Below are 17,654 nucleotides of genomic sequence, written 5' to 3' on the forward strand. Positions count from 1 at the left end.
TGGAATACATAACTGGTTACAGTGGTTAGAGTGGTTCAATCAACTTCAATGTTAGGACTTATGTAGGATGTACCTCGCAGTACCTTACCTGGAGATTCACTAAATCCCCACCAATGCCAGACCATTAAACACACTAGCCATTTTAGCTGTTACTAGATACCTGATGTAGCCAATAACGTTCGAGGAATCTTGAATCTGAGGTCGAGATTCCCCAAAACATCTATCTTGGCTTGCAGGGTCATGCTGTGCCTTCCAGTGTCTAGCAGCCCATTCTAACGTCTTTTGGTCCCCTAATTTCCAATGTTATCGTCCCCCAAAGTCTCAAGTGCCTCTTTTTGACTTTTCGATTCGTTGCATTCCACGCAATTCACCTTTTTTTTGGTGGTTACTATTCCTTCTCAAGTCTCACACCATCGGCCATTGGATCGATCATTCGGACCTTTGGACCCTTGGGCGTTGAACTTTACATTTCCCACTTCACCTCTTGACTTCAATGTTCTTTTGATTGTTGACGAATTCCCTTATTGTGTTTCGTTTTCACTTTTTCGCCCCTTTCACTTGTCTCTCCCATTCATTCATCAGGTACCTCTACTCCCTAACCCTCTACCCTCTATCCAACTCCTTCAATTTGTTAGCGAGCGGCGCTCTGCTCTGAATGAATATACACACAAGTTCTTTAAGGTTTCAAGGCTCTAATAGTTTCGTTTGTTTCTAATTACAGATCACACAATATTTCCGATTTGTCCCCGTTTTCATACTGTACTGTACATATGACATGATTCAAATGTCAGTTCACGTCGCAAATCATCCATTCGTTCATTCAGAGCCCCATTGGAATCCTTTTCTCAACCACGAAGATCATCGACGAGTGCAGAGACAGGTGCAGCCAAGGGCTGCGTGGTGTGGGAATTGGGTGAGCCTAGGTGCTAAACGAGGTTAGGCGGACAGATCCAGCACGGATTTAGGAGGGATCCTCCATACTATCGAGTGCCTCTATTCGTCCCTCCTTTGTGCTGCGTATGGCAACCCCGTTTCATTTCTGCCGTCGTCTAACGTCCCCTGTTCAACCCAAATCCACCAATCGATGTCCCCGTGATGCATTCCTCCGAGAATAATCGACGGGGCCAGCGTCGCCGCCCAGATCTAAATATCAATCCCGTGAACTCTCCTAACAGAGGCCGCGACTCTGTCCCTTCTACGCCTCCGGCGAGGTCTAAGACGAAGCCCCCCGTATCTAGTCGAGCGTATCGAGTACATGCTTCGACCGCCTCGCGTGACTCTGACGAGTCTTTCTTAGATAATGGTTCTGACGATTACAAGGGGAATGAATCTGATTTACCTGAACTACCTCGAGGTAGGACCGTCAGAGATTCTCACGACCTGTCCCTACCCTCCCGACAATTTACGCGAGACTCCCTTGTTACCAACATGTTAAGCTCTCTCGACCAATTCTCGCTCGGTCAAATCCATACCCCCACAACGAACATGTTCGATGATGACGATGCTCTGAGTCCACCTCACAATATCGAGTATACAAGATCCATGACGAATAGCTCGAGGCCAGGGCGCAAGTGGAGTTCCGGACCTGGTCCCGGCCCCAGTCCCGGCCATGGCCATGGATACTCGTACAGTTCTGATTATGAAGGCACCGATGATGGAGCAAGCAGGATATCGGGCCAGTATTCGAGAGGAAGACGTAGCAATAGTAGCTCTGGCTTTCAGTCAAGCCTGGGTCGCCTCAATAGCTTGCAAGAACACAGCCGTACAGATGCGCCAGGCACACATGCTCTAAATTCAAAAGGAGGTAAGACTAGCCAGAGCAGCAGCACTAACAGCGTTGATGTCGGTGGTTACGCCCAAGTCCTGACCACTGAACGATGGGCTCATGGCATCGGAACTAGTGGTGGAAGATCCTCAAGTCTTGATGGACAAACACCCTCTCTAAGTTCTCTCAATGCCTGGAAGTCTGAATTATCTAACACCTTTCTTGTGGATGACTACGAAGCAGCACCGACACCAACCATACCTGGCGGTCCCCGACGTACAACTATGCCATCTTCACCTGCCCTGCCATCCATGCCCACAGCAGACGGCGAGACGACGACCCCCGACCGCTGGAGGGCTGCTTCAAAGTCAAGAAGCAGTACCATGAAAACAACGCAGTCTAAATATACTCCGTCACCCCGCAACGACAACCCCCCTCCGCTTCCTCCTGTTGACATTGACTCTGCCCCCGCGCCTCATGTCGGATACGAGAAGTCTAAGGAAGTTATGCAGGGGGGTCCTAACCAACAACCACAGGCAAAGCCGGGATTTTTCAGCAGATTATTCGGCTATCGAAATAGCACAATACCCCCGGAGGCCAAAACACAGCTAAGTGGGTTAATATCAGGATCAGGATCAGGATCAGGAGATTCAGCGGATCAGTTTGGGACCAACTTACAAAACACGGCATCACCAAGTCAGAGCCAGTCCGTTCCACCGTCAAGAGATTCGCAACCTCCTCCCCAGCAGCATCATGTGATTCAGAAGAAGTCGTCTTTCTTTAGGAGAAGGAAGAAGTCCGTAGCTGAACCACCGCTTCCGCCGCCCCCAGTGCCCTCACCGATGGAGATCAACCGAATTAAAGATCAGTCGATCAACACGCGTGACGGTAGCCCGGTCAGTAGCTTACGCGAGATCATGAACCCATATCTGGAAAACGGCACATCAACTATTCCTCCTGGATTGCTATCCCCAAGTCAAGAAAAATCTCTACGAATGCGCCGATATGATACCCAGGATGGAGACAATGTCCGTAAATCTCGGGGATTCTCCCCTGATTATGAACCAAGCCCGAGTGCTACTATTCGAACAGTGAAATCCACGTCAGCCTTGAGAAGTCAGGACGCTGCTCGAAGACGGACACATATGGAATTTCCAACAAGGGATCTACCGGAGCTACCTACAAAGAAGCTTGTTCAGGAACGTGATACAACGTTCTTCCACGATAGCAGTGATGAAGGTGAAAAGCCGTCGGTCCCTACAAAACACGCGCAACAAAACTTGCAAAATAGCAAATCATCATCCATGGCCACCCAGTCACGAGAAGAGTTGGAAGAGGCCGGAATACGACACAAGCATCTTATTCGGAACGAGGACTTTATCAAGCACGAACCATCATCCAACTTGTTACTCCAACAAAATATCATTGAAGAAGAACAGCGAAAATCAATGGATGGCCGCAATGGGCCCAAGGGCTCACTTCAGAAGCCAGGCAACGGCTTACCTAGTGTCACAGTAGATGGCACACAGCTCGATCCTAAGCCAATGGGTTCGCCTATAGATGAGCCCGAAGTATCCATAGGAGAGCCAACAGAAGATGACCGCCAAAAGGCGCAGAAAATATATGACGGAAACGAAGACTTTATTCAGAAAGAGAAAGCAGCGGCATGGATGGGAGAAGAAGGCCTCGTGAGACAGAGAACCTTGCGAGCGTATATCGAGCTCTACGACTTCGCCAACCAAAGCGTGCTCGTTGCTTTGCGACAAATATGCAGTCGCCTTATTCTCAGAGCAGAGACGCAGCAAGTGGACCGAATCCTAGTTGCCTTCTCAAGTCGATGGTGTGATTGCAATCCAAATCACGGTTTTAAGTCAATGGGTAAGTGTATAATCGGTTAGCAGATGAGAGTAAAAGCTAACAAATCATAGATGTAATCCATACGATGTGTTACTCTATTATGCTTCTTAATACCGATCTGCATCTCGCAGATATCGACCAGAAGATGACCAGAAGTCAGTTTGTGAAGAATACAATGACAACAATCAAGCATGCACTAGCCGACTCTGCTCCTGAGATTTTCGACCGCGCGAGTATCCTACCCGGGAAGAATAGTCTTCTCAGTCCCGGAGATTCGGAAATGAATCAGATGTTTGATGCAGAACAACCCGAGCGACCTAGTTGGAGAACTTCGTTCAAGCCGCTCCCTCGGCCAGACTCGTCAATGGGTAACTATTTCTCAGATGGGCCTGTCGACACCTGCGGTCCACTCGTCAAGGCACCCTTTGAAGGTTCTGCCAAGGCCTGGACCCAGCAATTAGAGATCGTGTTGAAGGACATATACGTCTCAATTCGTGACGAGAAGCTACCGCTTTTTGGCGCAGAGACCACACATCCACAGGGTCATCCACAAAACAGCCTCTCGGTTATGAGTATGCTAAAACGTAGTCCGAGCGTACTTTCCAAGGCGCCGTCTGAAGGCCATATTACTTCTCGTGGAAGGATTAATGATTCGTCCCGCAACCTTGGAGGGAGTAGATGGAATTCGAAGAGTCGATCAAGGCCAAGATTTCCTGGTAATGGAATGTCGTCAAGCCGTACTAGTTTTGAGGATGGCAACTCGGTCTGGAGCCCTACTACTTCGTCTGCTACATGGAGCCGTTATTCGTTGGGTAGGACCCAAACGTCAATATCCATGGACTCCTTCAGCTCCTACCCATACGGCGGCGAATTCCAACAATCCATTGGATTCGCCAATGCACTAAGTCAAGCGATAATACGCGAAGATATTCCGCCCGGAACTAGTGGTGGGCAGTCGGTCGTAAGCGATGATGCTCAGCATTCGCCCATGCTGGAGGATGAATCGCTCGAGCTTATTGGTGCGCCCTGGGTCAAGGAGGGCATGGTTACCCATAAGCATCACCTCGATGGCATGGACAAAAAAGCCAAAGAACGAAACTGGGCCGAGGTGTTTGCAGTCGTCCAAAAGGGATCCATGAGCCTATTTTCGTTCTCCACCAAGTCCATGCGCCAAAAGGCCCGCACTGGCCGCAAACATACTCCTGGTGCTGTTGTCGGCGGCGGGAACTGGCAGGAAAATGCAACTAGCGTCGGCAACTTTTCTCTGCGCCAAACACTCGCATCCTCTCTGCCCTCGCCTGGCTACTCCCGCAGTCGCCAAAATGTGTGGGCTCTCAGTCTACCAACGGGTGCCGTGCATCTTTTCCAAGTCGGTACCCCCGAGATCGCACAGGAGTTCGTTCTCACCGTCAACTACTGGAGTGCGCGACTCAGCACACATCCGCTAGTTGGAGGCGTCAGCAATATAGAATATGGCTGGAGCGATAACATTATCAATGATGCTCTGATCGTTCCCCTGGGTGATCTACCACCGCCGCGCCCGGGCAGCGCAGCAGCAAGTCGCTCCAGCATGCACAGTCGTCAAGGAAGTCTACAGAATAGCCTTCGTTCCTCCTTTGACGTCGGTAGCGCCTCGCGCACAAAGCTGCCGGGCGATCGAATCCACATTGCTGAGTGGAAAGCACCAGCGCAATCACTGCGTCCCAGCAATCTCTCGGAGCCCGAACAGCTAGAAATGCTCGAGGCTTATGTCAAGTCCCTCGAAGAGGATTTGCAAAAACACAACCAACTTCGATCCCCCATGCTCCTGGCTTTTACGCCTCGTGGTCATAACGCTGGCAAGGCGATGGCGAACTGGGAGCGGAAGAGCGACTATCTACTGCGAGAGATCGTCAAGTTCAGGACCTACGTTGATTGCTTACATCATGCCAAAACAAAACGAGAGGAGGTTTACGCGGAGCGTGAGGTGGCGGAACGCAACGCTCAAGAAGAAGAACAAAGTGACGCAGAGAGCGTGTACAGTACGAAGGAGGAAGGGGTGAAGATTCAGGTTCAACAAACCTAATAAGCCTATCTACACTCACAAAGGGCTCATGTTGCTTTGAACCTCGGAACTATACATTTTAGGTACCCATCTACTTGGTAGGTACTTTACCATACATTGGGTTCTGTTTGAAATTCGACATCGATGAGTCGGACGTATGAAAACTGCCGTGGGTAGGTACACAACAAAGGTGGATGAACATCGAAAGGTTTTGCTTTGTAATATACAAGATGACAGGGATAGCTTGATACCCACAAACTTGCGCTCTGTTCTTTGTTGCTATGCTGTATGCAGTATGTGTACACCTACGTATTGCAGATAAATAATGAATAATGCCTAGGCGGCATAGAAACCTCTAGGACTGGAAGTTTTGGGGATTCAATAATAGCACTCTATGTCTGAGTTTTATGAGATTACAGTTGCACGAATTAATTATGAATAAATCGGGATGTTAATCACCTGGGCATTCAGAAAGGCGAAAGCAAAGTCACTTGTCACTGGCATTCACTAAGAAGAGTAGGTACCTACTATGTAGATACCTGACGATGTTTCTGTAACGACTACTACTTAAGTTTTTAATTTATTTTTTGGTGTTTTTATTATATTAAACAAGTGTACCGAAACAAGAATGGGGAAACAAGAAGTTTGAGAGAAGCATCTTCAACTTCAAACTCATGTACGCATTAACTACCTAGGTAGTAAGTTAGTTAGTCGACACGAATCAACCTAGGTTAGGTAGGTATCTATCAACCATCCCTCCCTCCTCCCCTTTCCATTCTTTCTCCTACCCTACCCTACCCTACTCTACTCCACTCCACCCCCCCCCTTTACATCAACAAATCCACATACTCCCCAACCCGAGCACTCAGCGGCTCGACCACCCACACGCGCACCATGGCCGCGGCCAGGTGGAAGAAGAACAGGTAGTCGTCCGCCGGGGCCTGCCACAGGGTCTGCAGCAGGGAAAAGGCTTGTCGGCTGAGGAAGACGAGCCAGAGGATGTTGAGGGTGACGAGGAGGGTCCACCAGAGGGGGGTTAGGAAGGTGGTGGTGGTGGAGGAGGAGGAGGAGCAGGGGGTTTTGGAGGTGGAGGAGGAGGGGCGGGTTTTGGGGGGTTTGGCGGTGCACATTTTGGTTGTGTGAGTAGTATGATGTTCGATATGATTTCTAGAAACAGTTCGAGGTCGTTTATCGTGTAGAGGCGTAGCTGTTGTCATGGGTTCTCACTAGCTGGCTATAACTATGTAATCTCGTGTCAAAGCGTGAACAGAGTATTCATTGGGAAGGCCGCTCTTTGTGTTGACATAATGTGTATTGTTCATTTGCAATTTGTTACAATAAGCTTGGAGGGCACTAGGTAACAATATGTAGTGTTTATATTGTGGGTGGTGGTTAGGTATTAGGTACCTAGGTTAGGTAAGTAGAGAAAGAGGAAATAGGTTGATTGTATTATGTCAGTTACAAACCAGCACTTCTATTTATTCCAACGATCTTCTCTAACCTAGAGTGTTCTATATACGACCCCTATCCAATTGTCCCACGCAGATTTACATGACTTCCCGCATATAGGTGATCCGTGATCCGTGATACCCAGGTAAGACTTACCACAAACCCTCCCCACCTCACAACTCAGTACTCAGTACTCAGTACTCAGCGCTCAGCGCTCAGCGCAAGATCCCCCGCATCCGGCAGCAGGTCCCTTAAACACCACCCAGCCGCCCCCAGAACCGCGCGTGTGGGCCTCAACCACTGGGCTATCGTCCAGCGAGCCAACATCTCTCTAACCCCCTCCCCCTCCCCTTCCCTCATCTCACAAGGCCCTAGAAAGCAACGGTTCAACCGCTGCCGGCAGGCGGAAGAAGGACCTAGCATAATGGAAGGGAGAGATGGGAGGTGCGGAGAGAATGTGGCGGCGTAGTAGGCTGCTGCTGATATGGCGAAGGTGAGGAGGGGGAGGAGAGGGAGGAGGAAGAGGGTGTTTGGGAGTCTAGGCATGTTTGTCTTATTACGTCCTTCTCTTTGGCTTATTGTTGGAATCCTGAAAAACTTAATACCTACCTACCTGGGTACCGCCTTAGGTGAGTGAGTATGTAGGTCAGACTCAGTTCTCAGGACTAGCCTAGCCTAGGTATATTTCGGGACTTGGGCGTGCTTGGTACATTAACTGCGGCCCAGGACCGCTGCTAGATACGGCCGTCAAGGGGTTTGTCATGTTTTATACTGTCCCCGAGTTTATTTGAATACGGAGAAACAAAGTACTTTATTAAGATGGTTGAAACGGGTATAATAAAGTCATTGTTGGCTTTTAAGGCTCTTTGTGGTGTAACATTCATGAACCCCTTTAGTCTGTTTCTTTTTAACGGATGGATTTGGGGAGGCGGTGGGATGGTGCCTGGGAGCCGCATTGATATGTGAGATGGTGGCTATGAAGGCTTTTGATTTAGGGGAGATATGACAGCGATTGAAGTCATTCCGAGTCTCTGGTTTGCTACCCGAATTATATTTGTTCTCCTGTTGTATCATACTAACTAGGTACCTACCTAGGTAGTATACGTGAGTAACTCTAGTTGTCATCATGGAATCAATCATTAATTCTTATCGACTCAGACTAAGTACAGGCTTGGTCTATTTCCTCAGCGTTTGAAAGGGAGAAGTGCATATAAGAAAACAACACTAATCCGCGCTCCTTTAATCATGAGACCATTTAGTCTAATCTAATATAGGGTATTCCGACTTCCATATAGGAGCAACCCATCATGCCCAACGCCAACGTCCGAACCGTTTTCATGAACCATTCCGTATCCGTAAATCGTAGCATTAATCTTCTTCCACCTCCACAATGTCCATGCACATCTTCAAAAACCGCTCCCGGTACTCGTTGCTGTCGGTCGTGATGCTCATGGGTCCCTGGTCATCAATCAGGTTGTAGCTTCTGATCAGCCCCGTCATCGCCTTTGCACGAGCCGTGTGCTTGGCCCAGAAGAAGTCTAGTATCGCAGCTCTGTACATCTCCTTGCCGTCGCTCGACGCGACTCCCGTGCGCCAGCTGGTTGCGTCTGCCGGTGCAAAGGGCTGCTGAGCGGGTGAGGTTGGCTCGGTGCCTGTCTCTCCCGTCTCTCCCGTCTGTCCTGGCTCTCCTGATTGAGGGGGGGACTGAAAATCGGAATAAGGCGTGTCTTGTGCAGATATCCGTACCAGAAAGAGGGAGTAATCAACGGCGTTGTACTTGGCAAGGAGCAAGGTATCGTTTTCCAGCTGCCGCTGAAACTGCGTTGCCATATCCCTCGAAAGTCGAATCTTATCATGGAACTCATCGGCGAGTCTCGACATTGTGGCCTCCGTCGCAAACGCCCCGCCCGCAATATCTCTCTCGGGGAAGAAATAGGACGTAGGTTTGAGGTCCCATGACTCCCATTTATGCTTCGGGCCAGCCTGGGACTCCTGGTCTTGGCCGTGCAGGATGTTTTCCATGACGATGTGATGGCTTGGCGCCAAGCCGAGCAACACACCCACGCTCGTGTGGGTGCTCGCGAGGAAGTTAGTGATGTGCACGAGCAGGCTGGAGCGGTTGACCTTCATGTGATCGACGTAGGGCCCGATCAAGTCATTCTTGAAGAAGTCGTGCTCAAATTGCCTCGGAACCGACTTCACCAGATACGCGCTATCGAGCGTGCGAAAGAAGGTCGAGCCGCTATAGCCCATCGTAGCCATGGGATATAGATCAGGTTTTGCCTTCCGCCGGTCGCTCTGCTTCATGTCGAAGCTGGATTTGTAGTCATCTTCCTTGATCTCCCACACGCTGCGGAGAGCACTGAATAAGTCTTGTCGTACGAGCTGAAAGGACAGCCAGTAGAGATAGAAAATGCGGAGGATTCGCGTCAGAAGGGAGGGTTTCTGAGCGGGACTGCCATCTTCATTGACGTTCAAAATCGCATAGATGATGGAGCGAGCGATCAAAGTTTGGCGTCGGGCCATGTTGACTAGATACCTATGGTAAAGACAATCTCATTTTTCTTTGAAATATATATTATTTATAAATAATAAGGTGAAACGAGAGATGAAAAAATGAAAAGAATAGGAATAAGTGTTGTACGCGTTGATTATGTAGGTAGGTACTTGTACAATACATAAACCTAGGGTGTTGGGTACCTGATGGGTGTACCTATCAGTCCTATTTATAGGGTAAATAGTGACATCACCACTAAGACGAAGGTTATTGAATACATTCATAAGGTATCCGTGGATGTTGTACGACTATACATAGAATAATGACAAAGGAAACAAAAACTCAATACTACTCGAGAATAATCGAAATTAGCATAATTTAGTTATTACAACTGTAGTCTATGCATCATCCGGTTCAGAACACTACCCTATCTACAACTTTCCGTCTCGCAACCTCTTATTTTTTCTATCTTCAGTCCATCCCTCTGCTCTCGCTGAAACTCCCATAGCCATGCACTAACTCCTAAAAAGCCCCCTGAATATCCCTCCTATCGGCTTGTTACCCTTGCGATGGCAAAGACACCCACAATCACGACCGCCAGAGTGACGATGGCACCGGGCAACAACAGCTCATTAGGTACACCTGCGATGACTTGTTCCGGCTCTACGATGCCACTGCTCCTCTTACGACGGCGCGCGGTTGAGAAGTCCTCTTCCTCGCTGTCAGACTCTTCATCATTCACTATAGTTCGTCTGCGACGAATCTCCGAGGGATGGGAGCTTGCAGCTGGGGTAGCCATAGAAGGATCGGGATGAGGCGCCGCGACAGTGACTGGCGGCTTGTCGGGATCGTGTATGAACAAATCCACCTTCTCGCGATGATTGTGTCGTGCTAGTAAGATTGCCTCTAGGAGGTCCTGGTCTGTCGTGATGCTGACCGTGTCACCCTCGTCATCCATATAGCTCATGGCGAAGCCATTAGGGATCAGTGTGCCGTCTTCCACGTCTGGGGGCCCACCAATGGCCTCAACTTCACTGCCGAGTTTGACGGTCACACTGGCAACAAATTGCGCGATGCCATCGCTAGCCACAATTTGTAATCGGTGAACACGACCGCTAGGCGCCTTGAACTTGAATGCGAAAGGAATATCGTGAGGATGGGCATGCGCCACGGCCGAATGGCCTGGCGATTCCTCAAAGCCCACATGCGAAGCGCTGTCACCAGGCGCAACAGAGTCAGTGATGCGCTCACGGGGCGCATCCGGAGACATCATGGAGCGAGATATCATAGTGCCGCCGTGGTGGTGGCTGCCGTCACCAGAGACCATAGACTCCGTCTCATTATCCAACGACAACCAAAACTTGTTCCAGGCCGGTCCCTCGCTGTCACCTGACGTGGACATGGTGTTGATCTGTTCAAGTGTCGCATAAGTCAGCTTGAGCACATCCACCATGCCAACAATCTCGCCCTGGTCGTTCATCACAGGTAGATTAAGGTAGTGGCCATCTGTACACTATATTAGCTAAATGTCCTTTACTTCTCTAGTATCACTGGACTCAATAGGCACTTACCATGCATCTTTCGCAGAGCAGCCTGGATAGTCATGTCCATGGGAGCAAAATCCGGGTGTGGTGTCATGACACGAACAACACTGCAGGTGGCAGGGTCCAAGCCAGGAGCAATGACACGTAAAACCACATCCTTGCTCGTGAAGATACCCGTAATTTGACCCTGGTCCTGAACTAACACGGCGGTAGTGTGATTTTCCTTCATCATAGCTGCGGCCTCCTTTACCGTCGTGCGGACGCTGACTGTTGTGGGTGGCATGCCGTTCAGGACGCTTTCTAGGGTCGGACCCGACATCTTGGAGCGCAAGGCCTCGACATACTGGATGATCTGCTGCGGCTGACTCGTTCCCAATTCGGATTGTACGCCTTCCAAAGCGGCATAGAGCTTTGTCGAAGATGCGTACGCTCGTTCTAACTTCTCCATCGCATCGTAGAAGCACTTTGTAATATCGAGGATACCTGAGATATCCTGGTTCTCGTCCATAACGGGCAAATGTCTGAAACCCTTGCGAACCATGAGATCCAGGGCCTCGGTTGCGCTAGTGTCTGTGCGGGCACAAAGGGGATTCTTGGTCATGATCTCGGCGATAGTGACGGTGTTGGCCTTCTGGCCAGCGCCAACTACACGGAATGCTAGATCCTTAGCGGTAAAGATACCAGCGATTCGGTCATCTTCATCCGTAACCAAAACACAATCCTCTCTCTTGGCAGCCATCAGCTGGGCAGCTTCGGAAACGGTGGTACTCGGCTTGATCTGAAGGGCAGGGCTCGGTTTGAGGGCAAGGACAGTTCCCGGCGGGGCTTTTCGCGAAAGTCGTGTTCGGCCGCCGCCGGAGACATGATGCTTTTTCTTGTTGAGATCGGTCTCAAGCTTTCGTCGAATGGCCTATCATGAACGGGTATCAGTAACTTGGGAGCAACTTGTATGCCACAGATGGAGATGTATGTAGAGGGATATATGAAGGGTGATTAGTAGTAAGTAATAAAACATTGTGATATACCTCATCTCGTTTAGACTGCTTCTGTCTACTTGCGCTGATACCAGAAGCGGCTTCGCTCGGAGCGGGCTGGTGGGCATGACCGTGAGCATCCAGGACAGGCCTGGGGATGTTGGAGTTGGCGGGACTATTGGGACCAAAGGGATTGGCTCCTGCTCCTCTGTTCTGCCCACTACGGCTGGGGGTGCCTCTCATAGTGCTGGACATCGTGAGCGATGCGCGTCAGATGCTTTTTGTGCGGAGCTGAAGATCGCTTCTACGTTGTGTGGCGTTGATGGGATTTTTACCTATTGACCGGCGAACGGTGAAGATTTGCACCGAAGGTCAGGAGTTGAAAAAAATAAAATTATATCACCCAAAGAAAAAAAAAAAGCCTAGAACCCAACTGCACTGCACGTCAGATGTTTGAAAGTCGGCACGTCAAATTTGGGTTTTTTTCCCTAAGTTTTTTTTTTCGCGCAGTAACACTATCACCATCATCAGCAAATCAATGATCGAATGATGTTTGATTACCGGTTACCCCCTCCTTCAAGTGGTGAGAGATAGGAGGGAAGAGATAAAGTATCGGTCAGGATGTTTTGGCGCTTATTCCTTCGGGAAACAATTTATGGGTCATGAGAAGTTGTCTCGGCGACTAGGAAATCACATTGGGCGTTTGGTGTTCCCCCCTCCGGGACCCCCCGGTAAGAATAACGAACACTGGCCAATTCTAGCCGAGATAAGGGATATTTTATAGCACTAGTAACTACTGATAAGTAAACTCAGCCACAACCAACTTATAATCTTTAGTGGCTTGAGCATTTTACTTGACACTCGAGACTTCAAGGTTCCAGTTAATTATCATTGAGCTGTAGTTAGTTAATATCAATCATTGATGATGTATTCAGGGCTAACCCCTGAACCCCTGTACTACCATTGACACAGGTAAGTACGCAGTTTAGGGAAACAATTTGACGTGAAACAAAAATAAATCACTCACTGGAATTGGCTTTGGAGTTTATGCACTTTGGTGTTTCAATGTTGATACCTGTGTACTACTAGTACCTACCTACATACTTATATAATCTTATATAATCTTATATAATCTTATAATCTACAATGACTCATCCAGTAAGGTTAGTCAGCATTCAGACTACTTACTTATACCAACGACACTTTACTCCCTCCATTAGGAAGCTTCACTCTAAAGAGTGCAAAAGGGCGTACTCTCCTATCAGTGCCGGGAAACGTAGATGACGCAAAATTGAGTTGATTGACCGTAAAATAGAGATATCCATCATTTGCAACCGACACTAATAAACTCATCAGCACTCTATGCCTAAGTATAAACTTATAGATGAAGGAAGGACATGTAGGGTGAGAGTGATGGTGATAGTGATGGTGAGAGAGAGAAAGACAGAAAGAGAAAGGTAGAAAACACTCACTCGTATCAACCCAATTGATCCTCGGATCCCTCACAAACGTCAACGTAGTCCCGTTCCCAGGGTTAAACACATTAATCGCATTCCCCTCCATGCTCCCAACATAAACCATCCCATTGCTATCCGTCTCCAACCCATCGCTCACCCCCTTTTGCCCGTGACTCACCACCGCCTGTTGCGCCAACAACTCGCTCGCCGCCCCCCTCGCCCGCAGCCTCGCCGTCGGCACGCTGTACATGTACCGCGACGCGAGCGGGCACCAGTACAGCGTGTCGCCGTCAGCCGACAGCGCGATGCCGTCGGAGCCGATCGGGAACCCCGTGTACGGCGTCCCCGCATTATCCGCGTAGTAACCCGCCTGGCCCCAGACGAACGGGAGGAACTGCGACTCGGCCCCAACCGCGCGCGTCAGGCCTAAATGCCGCCAGCTCTCGCCCGTGCCCAGGTCCGCGACGATCAGCCCGCTGTGCCCGGACGCGCTGCTGTCCGTGATGTACGCCACGCCGCCCCGGCCCGAGGTGTCGCTGAGCCCGCTGCGCAGGTCCAGCCGCACGTCGTTGAGGTAGCTGTCGCCGTACGCGACGGTGGGCGGGAACACGATCGTCTGGAAGACGGTGTTGGTGGCGAGGTTGACGCCGACGAGTTTCGGCCCCCCGTACGTGGCGGGCACGAGGACGCCGGAGGCGGTTAGCACGCGCCCGGTGTCGAGGATCCAGAGGCGGTCGAGCGCGTCGATCACGACGGACTGGACGCCGATGAGGTAGTTCTGGTAGTTTGCTCCCGCTGCGATGAGTTAGTTCAGTTCTGGCTTTTTCGGAAGGGTGTCGGCGCGTGCTTACTCGGGGGCGATGTGCTGTAGTTGATTGCCCCTCCTGGGGGGTGGTTCATCTCTAGGCTTGGGTAGGCTGTCTCGCCTCGCAGTGAGGTGAGCTCCCCGACGGTATACACATCGTTCGAAGTGTTATATGCGTTGGCGGGATCGAGGCCTATAATTAGGTTGGTAGAGTTCGTTTCAAGGGTTGTTGCTGCAGGACGAACTGCAACCAAAAGGATAGAAGAAGGATAGAAGAAAGCGTGCTTTCTTCTAGACTACGATGACGTTGTGCCGATATCTAGGGCAGGCCTAGTGAAGCCCTGGCTTCTAAGACACTTGCAGCAGTTGTCTTTATGGTAAAGTGAAGAAACTAACCTCCGGGATAATTGGAAAACATTCGTCCAGTGCTTGATATTGTGATTCCTGCCGTGAAATTAGTATCTTGCCCCGAGTTCATAAAGAGAGTGACCTGGTTCCAACCTGTTGGCCATTGTCCATAGTATGCGTGAACTGTTTCAAGTGCTGGTCCAAATATCTAACATCATGATGTCAACCCTATGCCTTGTGGTGTAAAGGTAGAAAACAATGAAATACCCCTGGGTCCGATATGAAGGTGATGTCTTGCCCATGAACCTGAGAAGCAAGGCATGTTAATGTTGTTAATATCACGTTGCCGTGTTTCATATCTGCCTAGGCAGTTAACTGCTGGATTTTGTTTTGCCTGAATTGGGTCGTTAGATGCTATTAAAAAGAATAGCATATTGACATGAAAAATCGCTCTCCCGCAAAAGTTCAACCTTCCCCTGTCCTCAGTCGGCTACTACATACATACTCATCATGGTTACGTATATTGAAATATTTTCCTCAGGCCTTCGAATCTAGGAAATTAGGTAATAATCGGTATGACAAATCACGCATTGGTAGTCCTGTGAGGATGAAGTTTCTTTTCTGGCACGTTGAATTCAAATACGAAGACCGCTCCAAACTACCTAAGCGAGGCATTTGGGGACTAGAGCTTGGCGGCCGGCCGAGTGTCCATACCGTGCTATAGTCGGATATGTCCAACAACTAAGGTAGTTTGGTACACAATTTAGGAAACAATATGACAGATTCCGTTATCTTCGAGCTATTTTCTGGTCGGTACCCAAACGGCTTTATGCCCGAATCGGCACTTGATGTATCTAGGTAGGTATGTACTTTCGAGTGGTGTGACGTTTTAAGATGACTGGGAATAATGCATGTAAAAACCTCACGTAATTCTTCCAAGGTTGTCTTCTATTTCCGCATGGATATTTCACATTGATACATCCCTTGTGACCACGGTCAACGGTTGGTTATTATTCACGAATACTTCGTAGGTAAATAAAATGTCATGATCTTAAACTATTGATGGCATGGTAACATGGGTTTCTATAATACATATACATGTCTAGTATGTAGGCACTAGGCTCTATATCTGCGGTCACTTGCCTTAGAGTGACTAATAGCTGTAATCGGGTATCTCTAATGCAGAAACGACAGACATGTTGATTAGGTAGGTGTTAGTTAAATGATAGTATGTACTTGGTAAGCAATTAAAAAAAAGCCTGACGAACAGCGGCCTCGGCGCAGCCTGGCCATTTTCATGTATGGCGTGTACCTAGTACTCGGGGTCCCGACTTCAGAGATCTACCTGAAGTTGGGATCTGAAAGCTACTAGGTAACTCTAGAGGGGATCTTAGGAGGACGATTGACCATCAAATAGCACCAGGAACGTGGCCGTACCGGAAGGTCATACTTGAAGTTTCAAGGAGTTTCCATGGCGGAGGTCATGTTATAGCAGATACCAGCGTCCCGCGGAGAAAGTTGATACGTTGAATATCATCTAATACCGAATATTATGATGCCAAGTTGGCGAACTGAACTGAGAACGAATTGGAGCACGCTTCGACTTTTTCTTTTTTCTAATTCTTGGCGTGTTGATATTCATGTACAATTTCCGATCGCACCATGATGCCATCCTTTGGAATCGTCTCGTCCGATCCCGTTGGTCCCTTGGTAATGCTTGTCAAAGCTACCTCGTCGTCTTGCGATCTCGACTCATGTTGACTTCCAAATCGGACGTAGCTGTTCGGGCCTCGACTCGCCTTCGTTCCCCAGTTGGCGCTCGACCCTTGCTTCGATCCGCTGTGTGTTGTTATCTTGTCCTTCGCGCGACGAAAGAGAGGTCGCAAGCTGGGCAGACACGCTGATAAGATACCAATCGCCGGCTCGATCGAAGACCAGACGAAGATGTGGGCCATAGACCAGGTGATGTCAACCGCGTTGATGAACTCGATGAACGCGTTGATACGGATGATACTAGCAACACACACGCTATACTTGGTGTTAGATTTCACAACGAAATATTCAAAAGGGCTCAGGGAATAACATACAAGCTACCCAGCAACATGACACCGCACACTGCAACCTTCTTCTTGGTAGACATCTGCAGTTGCAGAATCTCAGGAATCGGGACAATCAAAACGATGATATCGAAGACCATGTTGACACAAGTCAAACTCATCAGGATCGCGTTAATATCGAGGCAAGTACCGGTGGTTCCCTGGAATTGCGTCCAGAAATGAGATACCGGTTTGCACACGAAGCACATCAGCACCCAAATGGTTATGGGGTAGCCGACGCAAAGGAATGTTGCTATCGCAAGTCGAATATGGAACCATTTCGTGCCTCGTTTGAACAAACGGCGATAGAATAGCAGAATAGAGAATTTCGTAAACGAAACACTGCCGGCATAAACATACGTATATGCGTACAATGTCTAAGATTCATGGTCAGAAGAGTTCAACACACACTTTCCCAAGAGAAAGGGGAGTTTGAGGTGAAGGAGCGAGCATACCTTGAAAATGGCAGTAAGATCCTCTGGTTTTGTAGCCCAAACGTGCTTGCCGGCGCCTTTTGAGCCACCATATATCGTTAGACCTGCTGTACCGTAGACGAACACCTGGCGAATAGTCAGCGATCACGAACATGAGCACTACATCGTCGCCAAACATACAAGCGCAACAATCATCAACCAATCATCCGACATCATGTCGAATCTTTGAGCGTTTCTCGCCCATACTCGCAGACAGAGGGCAACGGTGGCGATGACCGCGCATACTACCGCTGCTACATTGTCTGCAGTGATCTGGTTCTCAGTGAGGTCGAGTCCCGGAGGAACAGGGCCGAAGATGGCCACTATGACTGGGTCGACTTCCAT

At 49.2% G+C, this 17,654-nt stretch overlaps 6 protein-coding genes across 6 annotated transcripts; 1 reads left to right on the forward strand and 5 right to left on the reverse strand.

Moving 5' to 3' along the window:
* Window positions 1-861: 861 nt before the first annotated feature.
* On the forward strand, window positions 862-6,163 carry GGS25DRAFT_96913 (uncharacterized protein). The gene is made up of 2 exons (XM_049266185.1): window positions 862-3,643; window positions 3,694-6,163. Exons 1-2 carry the CDS (start codon window positions 1,096-1,098, stop codon window positions 5,685-5,687), a joined length of 4,542 nt encoding a protein of 1,513 aa, XP_049112591.1. The 5' UTR covers window positions 862-1,095; the 3' UTR covers window positions 5,688-6,163.
* Window positions 6,164-6,493: 330 nt separating this feature from the next.
* Window positions 6,494-6,796, reverse strand: GGS25DRAFT_526561 (uncharacterized protein; the record flags this gene model as incomplete). Its single annotated transcript, XM_049265011.1, has 1 exon — window positions 6,494-6,796. The coding sequence occupies one exon, from the start codon at window positions 6,794-6,796 to the stop codon at window positions 6,494-6,496; it is 303 nt and encodes a 100-aa protein (XP_049112592.1).
* Window positions 6,797-8,171: 1,375 nt separating this feature from the next.
* Window positions 8,172-9,795, reverse strand: GGS25DRAFT_511714 (SAICAR synthase-like protein). The gene has a single exon (XM_049262737.1). The coding sequence runs from the start codon at window positions 9,639-9,641 to the stop codon at window positions 8,484-8,486; it is 1,158 nt and encodes a 385-aa protein (XP_049112593.1). The 5' UTR covers window positions 9,642-9,795; the 3' UTR covers window positions 8,172-8,483.
* A 72-nt stretch (window positions 9,796-9,867) lies between these two features.
* On the reverse strand, window positions 9,868-12,927 carry GGS25DRAFT_511715 (CBS and PB1 domain-containing protein). Its single transcript, XM_049262738.1, has 3 exons — window positions 12,182-12,927; window positions 11,184-12,066; window positions 9,868-11,118 (listed from the first exon to the last, which is right to left on the reverse strand). The coding sequence occupies exons 1-3, from the start codon at window positions 12,383-12,385 to the stop codon at window positions 10,160-10,162; spliced, it is 2,046 nt and encodes a 681-aa protein (XP_049112594.1). The 5' UTR covers window positions 12,386-12,927; the 3' UTR covers window positions 9,868-10,159.
* A 391-nt stretch (window positions 12,928-13,318) lies between these two features.
* On the reverse strand, window positions 13,319-14,911 carry GGS25DRAFT_526564 (major royal jelly protein-domain-containing protein; the record flags this gene model as incomplete). Its single annotated transcript, XM_049265012.1, has 5 exons — window positions 13,319-13,470; window positions 13,603-14,382; window positions 14,439-14,688; window positions 14,789-14,836; window positions 14,894-14,911. The coding sequence occupies 5 exons, from the start codon at window positions 14,909-14,911 to the stop codon at window positions 13,319-13,321; spliced, it is 1,248 nt and encodes a 415-aa protein (XP_049112595.1).
* A 1,445-nt stretch (window positions 14,912-16,356) lies between these two features.
* GGS25DRAFT_528617 (uncharacterized protein) lies at window positions 16,357-17,654 on the reverse strand (the record flags this gene model as incomplete). The annotated part of the gene is made up of 4 exons (XM_049265204.1): window positions 16,357-16,768; window positions 16,828-17,213; window positions 17,292-17,396; window positions 17,451-17,654. 4 exons carry the CDS (start codon window positions 17,652-17,654, stop codon window positions 16,357-16,359), a joined length of 1,107 nt encoding a protein of 368 aa, XP_049112596.1.

Source organism: Hypoxylon fragiforme (assembly GCF_022984875.1).
Source record: "Hypoxylon fragiforme strain CBS 206.31 chromosome Unknown GGS25scaffold_10, whole genome shotgun sequence".
NCBI classification, from domain to species: Eukaryota; Fungi; Ascomycota; class Sordariomycetes; order Xylariales; family Hypoxylaceae; genus Hypoxylon; species Hypoxylon fragiforme.

Bases quoted from the DNA above. Each gene is read 5' to 3' on its own strand.
- GGS25DRAFT_511715 (XM_049262738.1), bottom strand. From the start codon at position 12,385: ATGTCCAGCACTATGAGAGGCACCCCCAGCCGTAGTGGGCAGAACAGA. The intron at 12,067-12,181 runs GTATATCACAAT...CGTTCATGATAG, and splicing joins AGCAGTCTAAACGAGATGAG to GCCATTCGACGAAAGCTTGA. The intron at 11,119-11,183 runs GTAAGTGCCTAT...TATAGTGTACAG, and splicing joins TGCTCTGCGAAAGATGCATG to ATGGCCACTACCTTAATCTA.
- GGS25DRAFT_511714 (XM_049262737.1), bottom strand. From the start codon at position 9,641: ATGGCCCGACGCCAAACTTTGATCGCTCGCTCCATCATCTATGCGATT.
- GGS25DRAFT_96913 (XM_049266185.1), top strand. From the start codon at position 1,096: ATGCATTCCTCCGAGAATAATCGACGGGGCCAGCGTCGCCGCCCAGAT. The intron at 3,644-3,693 runs GTAAGTGTATAA...AACAAATCATAG, and splicing joins TCACGGTTTTAAGTCAATGG to ATGTAATCCATACGATGTGT.